The sequence below is a fragment of the Uranotaenia lowii genome, chromosome 1, assembly GCF_029784155.1.
Source record: "Uranotaenia lowii strain MFRU-FL chromosome 1, ASM2978415v1, whole genome shotgun sequence".
In the NCBI taxonomy this organism is placed as follows: Eukaryota; Metazoa; Arthropoda; class Insecta; order Diptera; family Culicidae; genus Uranotaenia; species Uranotaenia lowii.
In genome coordinates, this window is record NC_073691.1 from 47,343,723 (window position 1) to 47,363,713 (window position 19,991).

The 19,991-nt window shown below is 35.8% G+C and overlaps 2 protein-coding genes across 9 annotated transcripts in view; one reads left to right on the forward strand and one right to left on the reverse strand.

Moving 5' to 3' along the window:
• Positions 1-13,977, forward strand: part of LOC129750125 (protein sidekick) — a 59,972-nt gene extending 45,995 nt beyond the window's left edge. For all 8 annotated transcript variants that reach the window (XM_055745365.1, XM_055745373.1, XM_055745393.1 and 5 more), the window contains one exon: positions 8,398-13,977. In XM_055745365.1, the coding sequence (XP_055601340.1) occupies positions 8,398-8,640 (243 nt within the window). In that variant the 3' untranslated portion in view covers positions 8,641-13,977. The remainder of the gene's footprint in view (positions 1-8,397) is intronic.
• Positions 269-983, reverse strand: LOC129750164 (uncharacterized). Its single transcript, XM_055745418.1, has 2 exons — positions 683-983; positions 269-599 (listed from the first exon to the last, which is right to left on the reverse strand). Exons 1-2 carry the CDS (start codon positions 921-923, stop codon positions 346-348), a joined length of 495 nt encoding a protein of 164 aa, XP_055601393.1. The 5' UTR covers positions 924-983; the 3' UTR covers positions 269-345.
• Positions 13,978-19,991: the final 6,014 nt, after the last annotated feature.

Sequence of the window (19,991 nt, forward strand, 5' to 3'; positions counted from 1 at the left end):
CTACTGCTTTGGATTGTTTGTTTTGATTTGGTCTTCTGATGCAGAAGACGGAATAGGCTTAGGATGCACAGATTTTTAAGGCTGCTGCTGCCGATTTATAGTTTTGATTTTTCAGGCTACAGCTGCTGATTGTTTGTTTTGATTTAGCCTTCCAGTGGAAAAAGACGAAATTGCCATCTTAAACGTTATCAAATAAACGAATTTTATTCCTCGATTGTATCTTGATTTCCATGCTCTTGTAAGTTTCGGATCTAATGAACTCCAAATCTGAAAATTTTGGAACACATTGTTTATTGTTCTTTAGAGTTTAGAAGTCCCCAAAGTTGATTCGCTTCAAGTCGTCCATCAAACTCCATAAATCTGCGCATTGTAGGTGAAATACTGAGTACTGTGAGCTTCGATTACCAGATGAATGAACCTCTGGCCAATCCCTCCGGCCACCACATAACCCTTACCGATGTTGGAACTCTGATTGACCACAACCTGGGCAAAGGTCACGATGGCTCCCAATCCGGACTGCGGATAGGCCAAATTCAGTGTCACATCCTGCAACGTCGAATAGGTTTTCGAATCGGCCGTCGTCGCCACCAATCGATCACCTGAGGGATTAGGAATGAAATTCATTCATTATTAGTAAGAGGATCTCAGAACTTATTTAAAAGTTTAAGGAAATAATACCCACCTACTTGCCGCTTGCCAACGGTATAGACCAGCTGCGTTCCGACGGTTTTGGTGGCCTTGATTGGGATCGGTTCCGCGTCAGACCAGAACGGCTGGATGCTGTTATCATCTTCCGACGTTTTGAAGTAGACGGAAATATCGCCGGATAGCTTGTCCTCCTTGGATGCTTTCGTCGATAGCCAAGCCCCCTGAACCTGGACCAGAAGCAGCAGACCGCTCACCAGAATGCAACAACCTTTCATTTTGACCTTCCGAACGCAACTGAGTGATCCCTTTAGTCGATGGCTCGGCTGGTCGTTAAAAACGGCTGATGGTAACACAGAGACGTGCTATCATTTTGTGGGATCTTTTATGCATACAAACATTGGAGTTGGCTTTTGACAGGGGTACTTCAAGGGACAGTTCTTAACTCTGAAAACTGAATAAGAAAATTTGAAATCTGAGTACAGAAATCTTAATTCTGTGTTTTTAAAAACAATCCTCTCCAAAAAAATTTAAAACTTAATCAATCTTAAAAAAAACAATTCATCTGTCGAATCTTTTAAAGTTGAGTTCAACACTGTCGCCTTTTCTGCTCGTCTCTCCGATCGGGGGACTCACCGAGATTGAGGATCAGTAAACTCAACCGAATCCAAACATACAAAACGACAGACTGAACTGATGATTCATCAAAAGTTTGCCTCGATTCTGAGCTGTACGAACTGATTGTGCAGACAGCTGCAATAGACTTCGGAAGGGGCTTTTTCTGATGAATGAAAGCATGTTTGTAAACATAAAGTTGATAAAATTGCTAACAGTAATGGGAGCATAAAGTGAAACATAGAACCAGACAAATAGAGTGCGATCATCATCAAATTGGAATGAGTCAAGAGCTATGTTTATTTTTTTCTTGTTAAATATGTCAACTTCAACAAGTGTTTATTGAAATTACGGAGTATTTAGAAAACCCCTCACAAAACAAAGAATTAATCTAATATTTAAATTTGAGAGCATATATTTTTAATTCCACTTTTTTTACAAATTCCACAAATTGACAACGAATTTCAATGAATAAAATATAAATTTTATTATTTAAAAGGCATTTTACTACTTACTTATATAGTTTTTATGTTCCGGGAGTATGACACCCCTTTTCTTAATATGAAATCCTTATCTGAACTTTATAAAAAAACACTTAGATTCAGGTTTCATAACTAGAATGGAATTTTTAAATTCAATATACAGATTTTCATTTGAGTGTGAGATTCGCATTTCGCATTTTACAGAAAATAATCATATCACACAGATTTTTAAATAATAAAAATTTACATGACAAAAATGACAAAAATTGCATAAGTGATTTAAATGTTTGAAAAAAAAAACCAAAAATACAAAAATAACAGAAGCTACTATATCTTTTAACCGAGTACCCAGTTGTTCTGGTTATTTTTGTAATTTTTGTCTCTGTGGTAGTTTTGATATTTTTGAAATTTTTATAATTCTGGAATTTTTGTAATTTTGTTACTTGTGCCGTTTTTAAGTGTATTTATGCACTTTGAGGTTTTGTGAAGAAAAGTAAGCCTTTGTGGATAATTTGAGATTTCAGTAAATGTTATCTAGCGATGCGGAGTTATTGTAAATTTATATATTTTCTGGGCTTTGGTGGTCTTTATCAAGTAAATCTTCATGATTTTGTCGTATTTTGGCACTAGATCAAACCAAAATAAAATTTTTAAATAAAATAAACAACTTACCGCAGCCTGTGGCCTAGAGGATAGTTTTCAAGTCTTCTCAGCTGACGGACATCAGTTCCAATCCTAGTCGAATTTGCAAGATAGCCTTGATATCCTTTAAATATGTGCGCCCAGTGTTTGGCTTATGGAATCTCTTGGAACAAAAATCAAGTTTCATTGCAATACTATAGATATACATGATGGGTAGGGAAGATGGGGGCATAATGGCCACCTTAAGGAAAATGCTTATTTAACCATAGAGAACAGCTGTAATATGTGAATTACATCATTGTATCGTGTTCAGACACTCAAATAGTCTATTGCCTAATTGGATGAAACTTGAAAAAGTAGATAAAAACGTTTAAAAATGCATTTTAAAAATTTTTGCCGAATGCTGAAAACCAGTCACTGTAGAGGCATAATGAGAAACCCCCCGATGTAGTAGGGGAGATGAGGGCATAACGAGCACTCCTTTTTTCTATATAAGTAGGTATTTTCTTAAACAAATTTTCATAAGGATTTGTTGCGTGCTATCCATAGTATTAATTTTTAACCAAAAAAGAAATATCCTTCTCATCTTTACAGAAATATTAAATAATAAGCAGCTGGGTTCTCAAGTGACGAAAATATTATAATTTTTGAGCACCACCAAATAAGCTTTTATGACCTTTAAATCATCTTGATGTGAAATGTACGCACTGCAACATGATCTACACATTGTTTCTCAATTTTCAACATCATAAAATTTTTGATTTTTCACTTTAATCAATTTTAAAACGCTTTTTTACTTTAATTTGTTCACTAGAGGCGAACAGAGCACTTTCAATAAAGGCATAATGAGCATTTTCAGCCGGGGAATTTAGCAGCGAATTCAACTCGATGAAGTTAACTGTATAATAGAGCTACAGCTTGACTCGTCGATTTGGCCTATTGGTAAGGTGTCGGAGAGGTAATCAGTAGACTCGGGTTCAATTCCTGTTTGAGAGGATTTTTTTTTGCACATACCATTCATGATTGATTTTTTTAACTGTTACATTATACGGCTAATAGCATCAAAGCATCATCCGTCAAACAAAACATAGTGTATGAGCATGTGTTAATTCTTTGAATTCTACAAACAGACCTTGATTATTTTGTTATTGCTTTGTTTGATGAATCTACGCCTCACCGTTTAGTGCAATCATGGTGATGATCATGAATGATAAATGAAAAAAAATCACCTCCACCAGGAATCGAACTCGAGCCTACTGATTACCTCTCCGACATCTAACCAATAGGCCAAATCGTCAGACGATACAAGTTAAGCTGTAGCTCTATTACTCAGTTGACTTCATCGAGTCGAATTCGCTGCTAGATTCCCCGGCAGAAAATGCTCATTATGCCTTCATTAATGGTGCTCATACTGCCTCGGGGGGTTTCTCATTATGCCTCTATAATGACTGGTTTTCAGCTTTCGGGAAAATTTTTTAAAATGCATTTAGGTGCGCTTAAAATCGAATATGCTCACTTAATTTGTTGCCAACTGAAGCAGAAAATTGTTGTCGAAACCGAGAAAGTGGAAAATAAAGTCGAAAATTTCATAATTATTCATTTTCCATGAAAAAATGTTTAAAAACCAATTGTTGTCGATTGTAGATAAACTCGGAAAAAAATATTTTTTTCACATTTTCCGAATTTATTAACAAAATTAATTTTCACTGTGAACATTGTGTTGTTTTTGAATCGTTTTGATCCAATATTTTGGAATATCACTTGCCTACAATAGGACATTTTAGATCCAATGATTTCAGAGATTGCTTCGAGATGCGTTTATAAAAATAATCGAATATTTTTTTATTTTTGACAATGAAACGTAGTTTTTTTTATGACATAACTTGCTGACCCGGTGTGCTGTAGGGCGAACGTGAAATTATCGCGACACATTCAACAGGGCATAACTTTTTTACCATTGGGTAAAAATCAACCAAATTTTGCACACTTTCTCATTAATGTGTATTGTTTACATGCTGTCAAACTCGAAGTCGTATGGAGGTTTGAGAACTTTCCAAATCGCGATGAGCGGCAAAAATCGACGGTTACAACTCGGGTACGGAAGCTCTACGAGAAGATGCTGACAAAATATGGCTGCTGTGTGATGGACGACGAAAAGTATATAAAAGCCGATTTTAAGCAAATTCCGGGGTTGGAGTTTTTTACCGGCAAGAGCAAGTTCGATGTGGATGACAAATTTTTAGAAGAAGAAAACGTCGAAGTTCTCCTCCAAATATCTCGAAATATCATAAGCAGACCATCTGCTCTTGTGGATTGAGGAGTGAGCCTTTAGTGACAAAGGGCACAGTGAATGGCAAGATCTACAAATCTGAGTGCCTCGAGAAGCTCCGCCATTTTGGCCAGATTTGGCATCATGCCACTATTCTAAAATTGTCCTGGGTCATGTGTGAGTGGTATGAGGTCTATTCTGTCCATTTTGTTCCAAAGGGCATGAACCTGTCAAACCCGTCAAAGACGAGAAAAACATTTAAGAAAATGGAAAAAAAACTGAAAAACTGGTACCGGATGACACTGTAAAGACTTTGTAAAGACTTGATTCTAAACATTATAAGAAAATAGGCATGACATTTTCGGTGTCGCAATGATTTCGTGTTCGCTCTTTATGTTACCCCTTCAATGGAAAAATTTAAATTTTTTTAAATGATATAAATTAAACTAAATTGAAATAAAATTTCAACATTATTCAAAAGGAAACTATTTTTCGTGGCATCTGAGCTTCTAGATGGTCTTGAATCTCAACGTAACTTGAATGTTCGAAGATTTAATGAGCCACAATAGGAGAGATCATCAATACTTTAAATAATCCTTTTAAACTTAAAAACAAAATCGCCTCTTTGTGAAGTGGAAGGAGTTTTTAAATACAGGTAAATTTGAACACATTAAAAAAGTGTTTTAAACTCTATGAAAACACTCAGACATGGATTTTGTTAATAACATGTATTTTTTTTTATTAACGACACTTTACCTTCTTTTTGGCATTCGTGTCTCCTAAATAACATGTATGTAACATTTATTGAATATTAGAATCTTCATTCATTAATATATGAAGCATCTATCAATACAATATATCATCTAGTTTTGTGAAAAATTATCTGTCAATTCAATTATGTCGCGAAACGTATACGTTTATCAACTTTTGAAATAAAATCCATCGAAGATTTTGTAATATTTTTGTTAATTTTATATGGGAACCACCGCTTATTGTAATTAGATAGATTTGGAAGTATTGCAGAAATTATTCCCGGTCTTGAAAACGGCTACACACGAAACTTCCCGTTGATCAGTTCAGTAGTTTCCAAAAAATGTTCGAACAGTGTCATATTTTTGTTGATATTGTATGGAAGCCCCCCCTCCTTTAAGTGGGGGTGGTTATTTTGGAAAGTATCTCCGATCCCGAAAATTCTTACATATCAAATGTCAAATTGATTGGTTCAGTAGTTTTTGAGTCTACAGGGAACAGATAGACAGACAAACATTCATTTTTATAGATACAGATGCGTGCCCTTATGATTTTAATAAAAAGAGTCTTTCATTACAACATATAATAAGATCAAACCTTTTTTGCCAAATCAATAAATCATCTCATTATGTTAAAACGCATTTATTTATTAACATTTTTGAAACAAATTTGTTCAAAACTTGGGTTCAGAATTTAATCATGTTTTGAAAATTTTGTATAGGAGCCCCCTTTATAGAAACGGTGAACCTTATAGAAATCTTGAAAAAATCTCATGACATCGAGAATTTTATTGTGTGCCAAATTTGAGCAAAATCGTTTGGAAATTGTTCGAGTTCTGATATATTTACAATGAGTAGGGGAAATAAGGGCATAATGGCCACCTTATGAAAGACGCTTTTTTAACCATAGGAAACAGCTATAATATGTGACTTATATAATTGTTTCGTGTTCAGACACTGAAAAAGTCTATTTCCTAACTGGATTATACTTGAAAAAGTAGATTTTTTTTTGTTTCGATTATAGTCGTTTTACCATCTTTATGGCATTCGCGACTTTATATCAACGTTGCAGTTGGCGGACAGTTATTGAAAAACTCATGCGGTACAACTGTGTTCGATACCAGCGAGCTACCATTCGAGCGTTATTTGTCTCCGATCTTCTGGCTTCGAATATAGACTGCCCCATGCTGCTGGAAACTAGCAACCTGTGCGTACGACCTCCAGGACTAAGAAATCGGAACCTTCAGCTTCACATTTCTCTTCGCCAGAACAACTATGGAGCCAATAGTGCCCTGATCGGTATTACAAGGATATTCAACCGTTTTTCAGAGCTCTTCGACTTCCAGGAATATGTTTAAAAGTAGAATTCTAGCGTTGTTAAGAACTGTGTAGTCTGTAGTTTATACTTTTTTGTTAATTTATATTAATGTTACTTTTAAGTCTAATCATTAGGATCAATACGTGATCCGTTGATATAAACCCAATAAATAAATAAATATTTACTCTTGGGCTCGAACTCGCGGACATCGGCTCAGGAGACAACGGACTTGCCAACTGAGCTATATTACAAGCCCTTGAAAAAGTAGATAAACACGTTTAAAAAAGCGTTTAAAAATTTTTTGCCGTAAGCTGAAAATCAATCACTGTAGGGGCATAATGAGAACCCCAACTGGGGCAGTATAAGCAACATTAATCGAGGCACGATGAGCGTTTTCTGTTGTGGAATCTTGCAGCAAATTTCACTCGATGAAGTCAACTGAATAATAGAACTACAGCTTGACTTGTTTCGTCCGACGATTTGGCCTATTGGTTAGATGTCGGAGAGGTAATCGGTATGCTCGAGTTCGATTCCTGTTCGTGGTAATTTTTTTCTCATTTACCATCTCTACCTCATTTCTACAAGATAGAAAAGCTGCCCACCGGTAAAATAAACAAAATACGGAGGTCAAACCGTGCGCAAAATATTTGGACCGCTAGTAGCTATTTTGAAAAATATTGTTTTTGACAGCAAAACAAACTTTTTAGCGGGAACTTAGACCAAATTTCAAATTTTTATTTATTTTGAACGTCATGCTTCAGGAAACATAAAACGTAGTAACATAATGCCTTGATTTAGAAAAAGATGGTTCATAGTAAACATTACAGATGGCGCACGTGGTGCCCAAAAATAAAAGTTGAAAAACTTCTCTATAGGACGCTATCTCAAAAACCACTAAACAGAACGTAACAAAAAAAATGGCATATATAGAAATTACATTTCTATACAGCTTCTCTGAAAATTCAATAGATTTTCATCCATGCATTCAAAAGATATTTACAAAACAAAGTGTTGCATTTTTTCGAATAAATACACTCCTTATTTGAACTTATTGGACAAACCTGCAGAGGGAGTTATCTCTTAGATCTTCTTAGCTGCTTTTATGAGTTCCCTTTTGTTTCTGAACGTGTTTGATCTCATAGTTCTTGGTGTACATCATGAGCGATTATCTACGTTTCAATAATATTATGTCGGAAGGAATTAGCACGTAGCTGACTCAATTTCTCGACGAAAAACTACACTAAACGTCATGTAACAGAATGTTCAAATAACTTTTTCTAGTGAAGCAATGTTGAGTTGGGAAACTCCCTCAGACTCTGAATGCACATTTTACATGTGCATTGTGCATGAACTAAAATGGATTTTTTGAAAAAAAAATCAGCTGACTACCTAAGCATCTTAGAGTGTTTCTAAAGGGTTATTTCTCAGTGGTTATAACATGCAAATATTGGAACTAGCCTTCTGAAAACTATCGAAACTTCGTAGAATTGTTTAAAAATACAACGGGACTTAAATGACTGCCTTGAGGACACCAGTTGACGTAGAGATTAGATTTGAAGGAGATCCTATTATATTCCAACTTATTATCGAATGTCCATCTAGATACTTTTTTTTGTTTACTAAAATAAACTGAAATACTGAAAAATTTACGAGTTTTCCCCTTTTTCCCCATTTCAGGCTTCCGAAAGCGAAAACGAATCGGTCCGATCGGATCCGCACTCGTTCGTGAACCACTACGCCAACGTGAACGACTCGCTGCGACAGTCCTGGAAGCGGCAGAAACCGGTCCGCAACTACTCGAGCTACACCGACTCGGAACCGGAAGGCTCGGCGGTGATGAGCCTAAATGGCGGGCAGATCATCATGAACAACATGGCCCGATCGCGGGCCCCACTTCCCGGCTTCAGCTCCTTCGTATGACCGCACGCTTCGGCTTCCTGCGAGGGCATGCTCGATGAGCTGGAGGGTCGTTTGAAAGATCGGGGGGTCCACCATCACCATTGTCATCATCATCACCACGTGGCGTTGGCGAAAAGTTCGGCGACGACCTTGGCGGGTTCGGAAGATGACGATGAGGGTATTCCGAAATTTGGTGGCTCTCCGGCCCGGATTAAAGCTTTATGTAACGGGGGAGTGTTGATGATGAATGGGAAAGGCGGCGGAGTGGCTTTTGTCGGTGGATCTTCCGGATTGCCGGGACTAGCCGGAAGCAAAAGTGACAACCAGCTTTCCTGATAGGAGTCCCGGATGATGGTGGCGCTGCTGCCCCGAGGAGACACTCCGGGGACAAATGGCAAAGTCCATCCGGCCGCCACCAGTAGCTGTAAGAAACATGTTTGTGATAAAAAAGTTTTACAATTGAGAATTTAACCGTGAGGAAACTTTTAGCATGTTTGTGAACGCTCGTCGGGTGAGAATGTTGTAGGTAGTTTAAACTTTAAGTAAGTAAGTGAGGAAAGGTGGGAACATTCTTCGGGAAAATTCTACCAAAAGCGGTTTGAATGAGGGTCTTAGTGTAATTTTCGCGCTAGCGTTTAGGAACTATATCATAATCATAATCAAAAATGTGACTGATTTTTATTATTCTTTACTGTAGAATATTTCAATTTAGTTTTGTACTACCTAACTACTTGAGCGCTGCTGGTTCGAAATTTCGCGAGCCAGACTGCTCCCCAAAACGATTAAACTTAAGGACTCTGTGTAGAGCTAATGACCTACTTACGACGAGCTAGAGAAATTTTCGGAAGAAACGTTCATTCCCTGAACAATTCGAAATATTAGAAGTGGAATCAACGTAAAGCTTAAGGTAGGATTTAAAGAAGAAGAAAACTATGGAAAATCATGTTAAAAGTTAGAACGATGCAATGCTGTTGTGTACAATACTATATAAGGGTACGAGAAAAAAAAACTGTTAAGAGGAACGTGTAAAATTTTAACTACTAGTAATTGAGCCATACAATTTTACATTCACTGACGAAAAAGAGATGTTCAAAATAACACGAAAGTCTCGATAAATTTGTAAGAAAGCTTAGATAAAAGGAAAAGTTAATCAGAACAAAATAAGAGGTGGTGCAATACAGCGCAGGTTAGGGACAAAATTCTTACACAGAACAGAACTATTATTCGAACGATCTCAAAAACTCTAATACAGAAAGAAGGGTTTATTAAAGTGAAGAGCACAAATTTTTGTATAAATACCTACCGTAAAACTGCCCAAAACTAACCACCAATAAGTAATTAATCAATCGATCCGATCAACTAACCACCAGGAACAATTTTAGGGCCGGAACTGTACTTACTTACATTATGGTTTTTTGTTTTAACTTTTTGGGAAGTTAAAAAGTTCCCTAAACTATGGTTTTATCTTTGAGACTAGATGAGATTACGAGGGTAATTCCTCGAAAAATGATTTTTTATTGATGTTTTGTGTTTCACCGTTTCAGTTTTTACTTGTTTCTATGAAATACCTACATATAGTATTGCTGGCTTATTTTTCGGGGTGATAGAATTTTTTGATTCAGAACTTCAAACTGGTAACTCTGGATTTTTGAATAAGAACTAAGAAATTGTAATTCTGAAACCATCCATCAGAAACCAAAATCAGCTTTTAGATTGGGAGTATAGATTCAAAACTAAAAATTTCAAAGTCAGGATTTCAAATTCAGTATAACGAATACAAATTCAGCTTCAGAATCCAGATTCAAAATTCGAGTTCAGAATTCAGAACTGGGGAGTCAGAAATGAGAATTAAGAAGTCATAATTCAGATCTCAGAATTCATCCAAATTTACATCTTAGAATTCACTTCTCAGAATCCAGAACTCGGAATTCAGAACTCGGAATTCAGAACTCGGAATTCAGAGCTCGGAATTCAGAACTCGGAATTCAGAACTTGGAATTCAGAACCCGGAATTCAGAATTCGGAATTCAGAACTCGGAATTCAGAACTCGGAATTCAGAACTCGGAATTCAGAACTCGGAATTCAGAACTCTGAATTCAGAACTCGGAATTCAGAACTCGGAATTCAGGACTCGGAATTCAGAACTCGGAATTCAGAACTCGGAATTTAGAACTCGGAATTCAGAACTCGGAATTCAGAACTCGGAATTCAGAACTCGGAATTCAGAACTCGGAATTCAGAACTCTGAACTCTGAACTCAGAACTCTGAATTCAGAACTCTGAATTCAGAACTCAGAATTAGGAACTCTTATTCACAATTCAGAATTCTCAATTCAGAACTCATAATCCATAATCCAATGATTAGAACTCATAATTCAGATTAAGAATTTGGAACGCAGAACTCAGAAGTGAGAACTCAGAATTAGGAACGCAGAATTCAGAACTTAAAATTCAGAACTCAGTATTCAATTCTTAGAATTCATAATTCAAAATTCTGAACTATGAGTTTTGAATTAAGGATTCAAACTCAAAGTTGAGAAATCAAAATGATTCAAAACTTCGAGTTTAGAACTCAGAACTCAGCACTAAGATTCAGTAATTTAACTTCAAAACTCATAATGAGAACTAAGAATTTGGAACTCTGAATTTGGAACATAAAATGCTCTTAGAATTTGGATCTAAGCATTCAGAACTTAGAGCTTAGAAATCGGAATTCAGAAATCAGAATTCAGAACTAAGAAGTCGAAACATAAAATTCAGAATAAAAAAATCTTGTTCTCGAATCGCTGAAGTCAAGAATTTAGAAGTCAGAACTCAAAATTCTGAAATTTGAAATCAAAAACCCAGAACTAAAGCTCAGAATTCTCACTAGAACTCAGAAATCAGTGATAAGAACCAGAACTCTTAAATATAATTCAAAACTGCAATTCAGAAATCTAAATGCAGAATTCAAAACTAGAATTAAAAACACAAATTTCAAAGTTCAGAACTGACAATTCGGAACTGAAAATCGAGAACAAAGATTTCTGAGCTCAGAGTTCATAAATCAGAATTCATGGTTGGGAATTCAAAACTCAGAAGTCAGGTTTCGAAACTCAGAATTCTGAGTTTAGAATTCAGAACTTAGAACTTAGAACTCTAAACATAGAATTCAAAACTCCCAACAGAATTTATAACTAAGAAAACTCAGGGCTTAGAATTCAGAACTCAGAACTAAAAATTTTAACAATCAGAACACAAAACTCAGAACTCGGATCTCAAAACTCAAGACCCAAAATCAAGATTTATAAATTCAAAGTTCAGAATTCAGAACTTGAAATTCTGAAATCAAAACTGAGATTTTAGAACTCATGACTTGGCATTCGGAAATCTAATTTCAGAACTTAGTATGTGGATCTCAGAATTATCCCGAAGAACTCAGCCTTCAGAACTCACAATTCATAACTCAGAATAGATAATTCGGAACTCAAACATGGAAGTTAGGACTCAAAATCCACGACTCAATACTTTAAACATAGCATTCAGAAGACCAAAATCAGAACCAGGATCGAGAATGCTGAACTAAGAAGGCTGAATTTAGAATTCAGAATTCAGGTTCAGGAACTCAAAATTTAAATTTCTGAATTTAGAACTGAACTGAATTTAGAAAAATGTCTTAAATACTCAGAAAGCTAAACTCAGATTTGAAAATGCTGCTCAGAATTCAAGTTTATTTTTAAAGAAAAATGAATCCAGATTCAGATATCAATTTTCAATTTAAATTTAGTCTCAAAAGATAAGTCATCAATACTATCAATCTAAAAAAAATAATCCTCACTGCCATACAAGAAGTATACGTTTTTTTCTGAAACAACAGTGCAGTATTTCACTAAACCCAAATGGAAAACGTAATCGAATGTTTAGCTTTTTATAACCATCGAACATTTAAGCTTATAAGATTTTAACCTTTTTGTTTTTGACTCAAATGAAAGACGGAAGACCCGAAATGATCTTTAGTTTAAAAAGCTCAAACCACAAATGGCTTAGTTGCAAACTTTTTGTTTCCATCTATCGAAAACCCAACAATGCAAACACAATTCTTTTTGTACAAACTAAGCAGCTAAAATTTAGGAAAGTTTTAAACAAGCGAAAAAAAACTATTCTTCTGGGGGAAAAGCTTAAACCCCCGAACCACCAATCAAAAACCTATGTCCAGTTGCCTTAATCAGCGATAACCAGGTAGAAAGTGCAGAGGAAAAAAACACTAGCACTTTTTCAAAAACCCTGCTACCCTAAGGGTTGAAAATCCCTGCTGTGTGTATTATTGTAAAGCATTTTTTTTTATACTTAGCTAGAACGTTTAGCTACTTCCGAGTCTGATCGATCCTGCCATCAGCTGTCGGTTTTTATTTCTGTTTTATTAAGGACTTAAGCAAATGCGAAACAATCAGTCGAGAAAAAAACAACAACTGTAAATACCGCAAAAAGTTTGTTTTGCAGTTTATCGAAAACAACAAACTACTTATTCCAAGTGAAGAAAAAAAATTAAGGAAAAAAGCAAATCTCAATCAAGCTGAGCGCAATCGTGTAAATGAATAACGCCTTTTAATTTTTAAACATTGTATAAAATTTATACAGGTTATATAATTTATGTTAGGCTTTTAGTTTATATCTAATTTTAATTCCGTGTCCGTGTAGCTAGCCATAGTTAGAATGAATCGAGAGAAAAACGGTGTAATCGAATCCGGTAGCTGAGAAAAGAAAAAAACGGTATTTATTCACACAATAATAATAAAAAAAAGAACAAACAAAAAGCACAATAGTTGAATGTACACACTCATAGACACACATCTTAAAGTATAACGCGAATCAATTCTGTAGGGCAGCAAAAAATATCAAAAAAACAATCGAATGCACACACACAAAAATACATAAAAACACACCAATACGTTGAGAGAAGCCGAACAAACTTAACCCAGTTTTTCACTATAGTATAAACAAACAAAAATACAAACAACATCAACACATGCGTTCGAACAAACCAATAGGAACTACTCAATAATACATAGGCGCAAACAGAAAAAAGAAAAAAAAAACAGTAAAATCGTTAACACAAAATAGTCGAAACTGACCCTTAATCGGGTAGGTCTAATTGTTTGCTGTTAAATTTTTCGGATCTATAGGAACAATTAGTAATAGAAAACAAACAAAAAAAACCAACAGATGCAACTACAATCATATGAACGAGAGTAAAATGTGCGCGCACTATTCAATGTTAAAAAAAAGTGAACACGAATGACTGGTGTCGCCATCTTCATTTCGCCTGTACCGATATGCATGGACGGAGAAATCTATATAAAAAAAGTAATTGAAAACAAAAAAAACTTGAAACAAGTTTTACTCAACCGGAACGGAAAAGAAAGCTTTGTTGAAATTATATCTTCAAGAATTAATAAGTATTTTAATCGGTATTAGGAAATTTTTGTTTAAACAACTCCGAGGCCGACTTCAGATTTTAAGTGACAAAACCGGCGTCTTCCTTCGGATTTGGATCAATCGAGGAGGAAGGAAGTAGGCTACGACTCATATCAACAGCGAGAGAAGCCACCCATCAATCAATATTTGATAATGGAGAAGCTCTTAAAAGTTAACGTCAAAAGTCCAGTTCAAGGGGATCTACCATCACCAATTAGCATGGTAAGTGACTTCAAATTTTTTTTTTTTTAGGGATTTCTGTTATTGATTTTGTTTGGAGATGTTTTTGATAAAAAAATTTCATTAGGTCAACGTTTCAGTCTACTTTTATTCGACCATTCTCAGTAACTATGTATTGTTAGTTAAGAAGATCGTCAGGTCTTCAGAAGGTCATAAGGACCTCAGATAGTCTTCCGGCAAACAGTTAATAGTCAGTTCTTCCGGAAGTAGTCAATTCTTCAGAAGGTCATCAGTATGGGTGAACTTTCAGATCGTGTCAGGCCTTCAATAGATCGTGAGGCATTAACAAGGTCGTTAGGTCTTCTGAAAGTCGTCAGTATTTTAGAAGGTTTTCGGACCCTTAGAAAGTCGTCGAAAGGTTTTGAGAAATAATGTCATCAGGTGTTCAGAAAGTCTTCAAGCAATCAGAAAATGGTTAGGTAATGAGAAAATTGCCTTCATGTGATTTTCAGGCCATAAGGACTTCAGCCTTCAAAAGGTCATCATAAAAACAGGCCTTGAAATTGCCCTCAGGATTTCAGTAGAACTTTGGGTCTTCAGTCAGTATTGTAGAAGGTTTCCAGATATTTAAAAAAGCGTCGCAACTTTGAAAGGTGATCTGATCTTTAGAAGGTGGTCTGGCCTCCAGGTGGCCGTCATGCCTTTCGAAGTCCATCAGGTTTCTAGATGATGCCTTCAAATCGTTTTCTGGCGCGCCATAGAATTCGAATATCGTTGGGCATGGACGAGTTCGCCAGATCTTCAGAAAGTCGTCTGGTTTTCAGGAGGTCGTCAGAATAGAAAGGTGTACTGCCTTTGAGAGGTCTTCAAGGCTTAAGAAAGACTCTAGGTCTTTAAGCAAGTTTCAAAACCTTAGAGAGGGGTCGAACCTTCAGACAGGCGTCAGGCAAACAAGAGCTCGTCAGACCATAAAATCAGCTCTAACCCTTTATAAGATCGACAGGTCATCAGAAGTTCATTACGCCTTCAGAAAGTTGTCATGCCTTATGAAGATTGTTGGATTCTCAGAAAATCGCTTTTCATTCGCCGTAAAGGTCATCAGAAGTTAATCAGACAAACAGAGGGACTCTTGACTTAAAAAAGTCAAGAATTTTTGATAAAAAAAAGTTTTTTACAACACTAAATCAATAATTCTAAAATTCTTGAAAGTTTTGTAAAGAATTGTCATACAAACAATGCCACATAAAATTGTCATATTGAAGCAAATATTAACACATCACAAAGTTATTTTTCCGTCAGATATATGCATTAACAAGAAACAGTGTTGTTTTTAGTAAACGGTTGAAACTATCATATTCCAATTTTCGGAACACTTTTCAAAATGGGGGTGAGTATGGGAAGGTTATAAAGTACACAATTTTAAACTTTTTTTACAAACACAGCACAAATTAAAAAAGTTTTTGTTTACAACGGGGGCATTGAATATAACTTTTTTATATGGAAAATTTCAAAAATACTTTGATTGGGGATTTACCATATTTATTATCATCAAGCAATTATGTCTATTGCTGAATTATAACTCCAAGCCCAGTAAAAATAAAACACTAACATTAATGTTTGAGACATAATTTGTTAAAAAAAAGTAGATGTCATTAAAATATGAAACTTTGCTTAAATAATAAGAGCCCTTTCTCTATTCAGTGCAGAGTTAAGCTTTATAACTCTGCGCTGAATAGAGATAGATCTCTCATTATTTCAGCAAAGTTTCATATTTTGATATGTACATTTTTTTAAACAAATGTTGTCCCTACATCCTCAAACAAAATTAAGTGTTTTTATTTTCACCGTAGTAGGCTGTGACTAATTTTTGACACTTTCACATTATAGAGAACTAACAGCCAAAATGAAAAACAATGGGGATGAATAAACCATTTGGTTTAAAATCCTAACAAAAAAAATGAAAAACAAAATCACTGGGAAAAAAGTTCCACTTTAGGCGCTTTTGAACCACTGTGCAATGATCAAGACAACATGACGAGAAAATCAGGATTTTTCAGGACGCCTCAAATTCTGCTTAAATTGCATAAATTAAGACGAAATTAAGGTACTGTAGACGCCTTAATTTATGCACTGAGGCGAGCAGAATCTTGGCTGGTCTACAGTTCATATGGAAAAACACCATTTCAATATCATCTGAACCGAAAATCATCATCGGTTTAACTATTTTATCACAGATTTATTCGATATCCTGATAATTGAACTATAAATTTAGTTGCGGTAAAGATTTTTTTTTTGAAATCCGGACAATTCAGTACATTAAAACAGCTGTTTCAAAAATCAGGACAAATCAGTACAATTTAAAAAATCGGGACGATCTTTCGAAAATCAGGACAAATCCTGATTTATCAGGACACCTGGCACCTCACTGGAAAATCACTATTTGAGATATAATCGAGGTTTCAATGCCTAAACCTACTCATGATCACGGATATGCGGCAACCTTAGCTCAGATATTTCACAAAAGACAGTTTTCCACTTGAATTTTTGACTTACTTAATCTTTTTGATAACATTTTTTATGATAGTAATCTACTGCAACAACGTTGACCAATAGTCACCCCCTATGATGACTATGGGTCTATGGCGACTATGGGACTATTTTCATTTGACCATAACCTTTTCAAAAATCAATATTTTTCCCCAATATATTGTTGTGAGCCTACTTGGAAGAAAAATTCTACTGAATCCAAGCAATCGAAAGATTCCCTTTTATTCAACCGCGGTATGAGTAGACTTCAGATACCGGTATTTCGATAGCAACTTACTATCTTTTTCAGTGAGCGTTTAAGTATTGCTTGAAAAGTATTTGCTGTGCAGTCATGCAATACCTAAACAGGCACCAGCAGTGATGTCAGATGAATTGAAAGTTTTTCAATGCCAAAAGACATACCCATGTTCAACAGTTTATCACTTTTTTGCCTTATACGAAGTTACGGTCTTCGACAAAGCACGGTTTCTGAGAAAACATTTTTTTTTGTTTTTTCAGAACAAAATAATTAATTTTCCATACAAACATAAAAGATCAAATTTATTCATAAAAATTCCTATAAATAAGAAAAAACAATACTCATGCTTTACTTTTGGAAATACTTTTGCAAAAAATCATGGATGAGTTTTGAACCAAAACCAAAATTTTTAGATTCCTGGATTTGAGAAATTTAAAAAATCTCGCAGAACCAAATTTCAGGGGAAATCTGGAGACCCCCGCGCAAATGGTCAGACAAAAAAAATCCTTTTGTCTCATTAAAATAATGTTGTTAGAATTTTTTCGGACAATTTCATCTAAAAACCTAGCAAAATTCGGGCAATTTATTTCAAAATTGTCAATCAAACAACCGCCTATATCCTGGCAAATTTGAACAATTTTTGAAACATTTTTTATTCGTCGAAACATAAAGCTTGCTTGATTTAGAACTGGATAACAAACTTTTGCTCACATTGTGACGCTCCTGGTGGGCGGATTTGAAAGTTCTTGGCGCCCATGTGTTGAAAATATTGTCAGCTTCTCGTATGTATTTTTGACATTCCGCAAATCGACTGTATTTTGTAAACAATCAACATGGAAGCCGAAAGAAGGGAAAAAATGTGCACAGTTATTTGGAAAATCAATTGTAGTCTGTATCTAGGATAGCTAAACAGCTGAAATTGCCGATAAATACCGTATGGCGTGTTATCAAACGGTAGAAGGAAACATTGACGACGATTCGGAAGCCTCAGTCCAATCGTCGGAGTGGAACTGTTGACCGGAAACTGCGTGATAATATTTTGAAGCCGATTTGGCAGGATTTCAATATGTTGGTAATTTGGCCAGATAATTCGGAAGGAATCAAGTCGTATCGAGCTAGCAAACAGACAAATCGGACCAAAAAAAAACAAAATAGCTTGGCCAAAATCCGTGCTCGGAAGCTGACAAGGTGCTGACCAAGTTCGACGGGTGATTGACGATGAAAGCTATATCAAGGCTGATTTCGGGAAAATCCCACGTCAAATTTTTACTTGGCCACGGCTCGGGGGAATGTTCCAGTCAAATTTAAATTTGTTTTAACCGACAAATTTGTACGAAGAGTTATGATTTGGCAGGGCAATTGCATCTGTGGCAAAAGAGAACATTTTCATTACAAATAAGACAATGACGTCGGAACTATACCAAAAAGAGTGTCTCCCAAAACGAATTTTGCCGTTCATTCGATCCCACGACCATCCCGTAATGTTTTAGCCAGATTTGGCAAGCTGCAAAGTCGTTCAAGAAAAGTATGCAGAGAAAAGGATCCAGTTTTATCCGAAAAACCTTAACCCACCCAACTGCCCCCAGTTCCGCCCAGCCGTGTTACAGGAAAAATCGAGAATTTCTTCGAAAATGTGCCGAATAATTTTTTTCTTAAAAATATGAAGAAAACGCTTTATTTGTATAAGAAAGGATCTCGAATTCAATAATATTTTGTTTTTTTTTGTACCAATTCTATCTGAAGCAAGATTTATCAGAAGATTTGAAATTTTAGGTTTCGAGAAAACTGTTGATGATTATAGACTGTTCCAGAAATTATAAGCACACCTAATGTTAAGGGTAATTTTGAATCGAATATTTTTCTTCGAATTCGACTGGCTGCGTCCTTTTGTTTACATATTTTGTGATACGTGATAACTTCAAAAAAAACGTTCAGTTTGTGATTACATTTCAAAATGCCTGGTCTTACCACGTCTTACTTCCGGAGAAGAGATGAAGTATCGTGCACAAGTGGTGTACTGTTAGTGGAATCTCATTGTGCGCACTTTGGCTCTCATCCTTGGCCAAAGAAGAGGATGTGAGCATCGGTGCGGTGCGGACAGCTATTGAAGAAATATGGTGAACATTGTACATTTAAAGATGAACCAAGAAGTGGTGGAAATTCTGCTCCTGTAAGTCTTGCTATCGACAAAAAGGTCAGGGATGCCTACAGACAGAAACCATCGGCTTCCGTTCGGGATGTGGCGAGAAAAGTCGGGATCTCGGCGTCAAACGTGATGCGTGCTAAAGAGCGACTTGGGCTCAAGACGTACCAAGCATAAAAAACCTAAAAAGAACCCAAATCAAGCCGCTTCTGTCAAACCAAGAGCCCGGAAATTGTATGATTCAATATTTTGCAAAAGCTCTGGGTGCATTATCATGGACGATGAAACGTAAGTGAAATTGGACTATAAAACCCTTACTGGGCCACAATAATTCACTGTACGCAGGATATCTTCGAAACGCAAAAGGCCACCCAACCAACCAAAAGTCGCGTGAAGATGGTACTCCGAAGTTCACATTTTGCTGAAAAAACATTTAACGGGAGCTTCAGGTGACTATTGTCACGTAAAAGTTAATCAGGAACTTCCATCGCCTTTTGAAAGGGTAAATTATCGATTACGGAACTTCTAAGCAAAGATCTTTCAAGAAGGACGATAACGTTCGCTTAAATATTTCTAACGCACCGTTGAGATACTTCTAGGTGTTTTAATGAAACTACATGGGAATTCTAAGCGACATGTCAAAAATGTCTGTCAATGTCTTGTCATGGTATTTGTTTTGTTGATATTTGTACTGGTATCTACAAATGGAATTCAATAATTTTTCAATTTTTTCTTATCAATGTTAAGATATTCGAAAAAAACGAAATAATGTACACTCTATTGACCAACCCATTCAATCATCTAAAATG

What these genes read in the sequence shown, in the direction of transcription:
- LOC129750164 (XM_055745418.1), bottom strand. Translation starts at nt 923, where the DNA reads ATGAAAGGTTGTTGCATTCTGGTGAGCGGTCTGCTGCTTCTGGTCCAG. An exon ending in CGTTGGCAAGCGGCAAGTAG is followed by an intron (nt 600 to 682) that starts GTGGGTATTATT and finishes CTAATCCCTCAG; the next exon opens with GTGATCGATTGGTGGCGACG.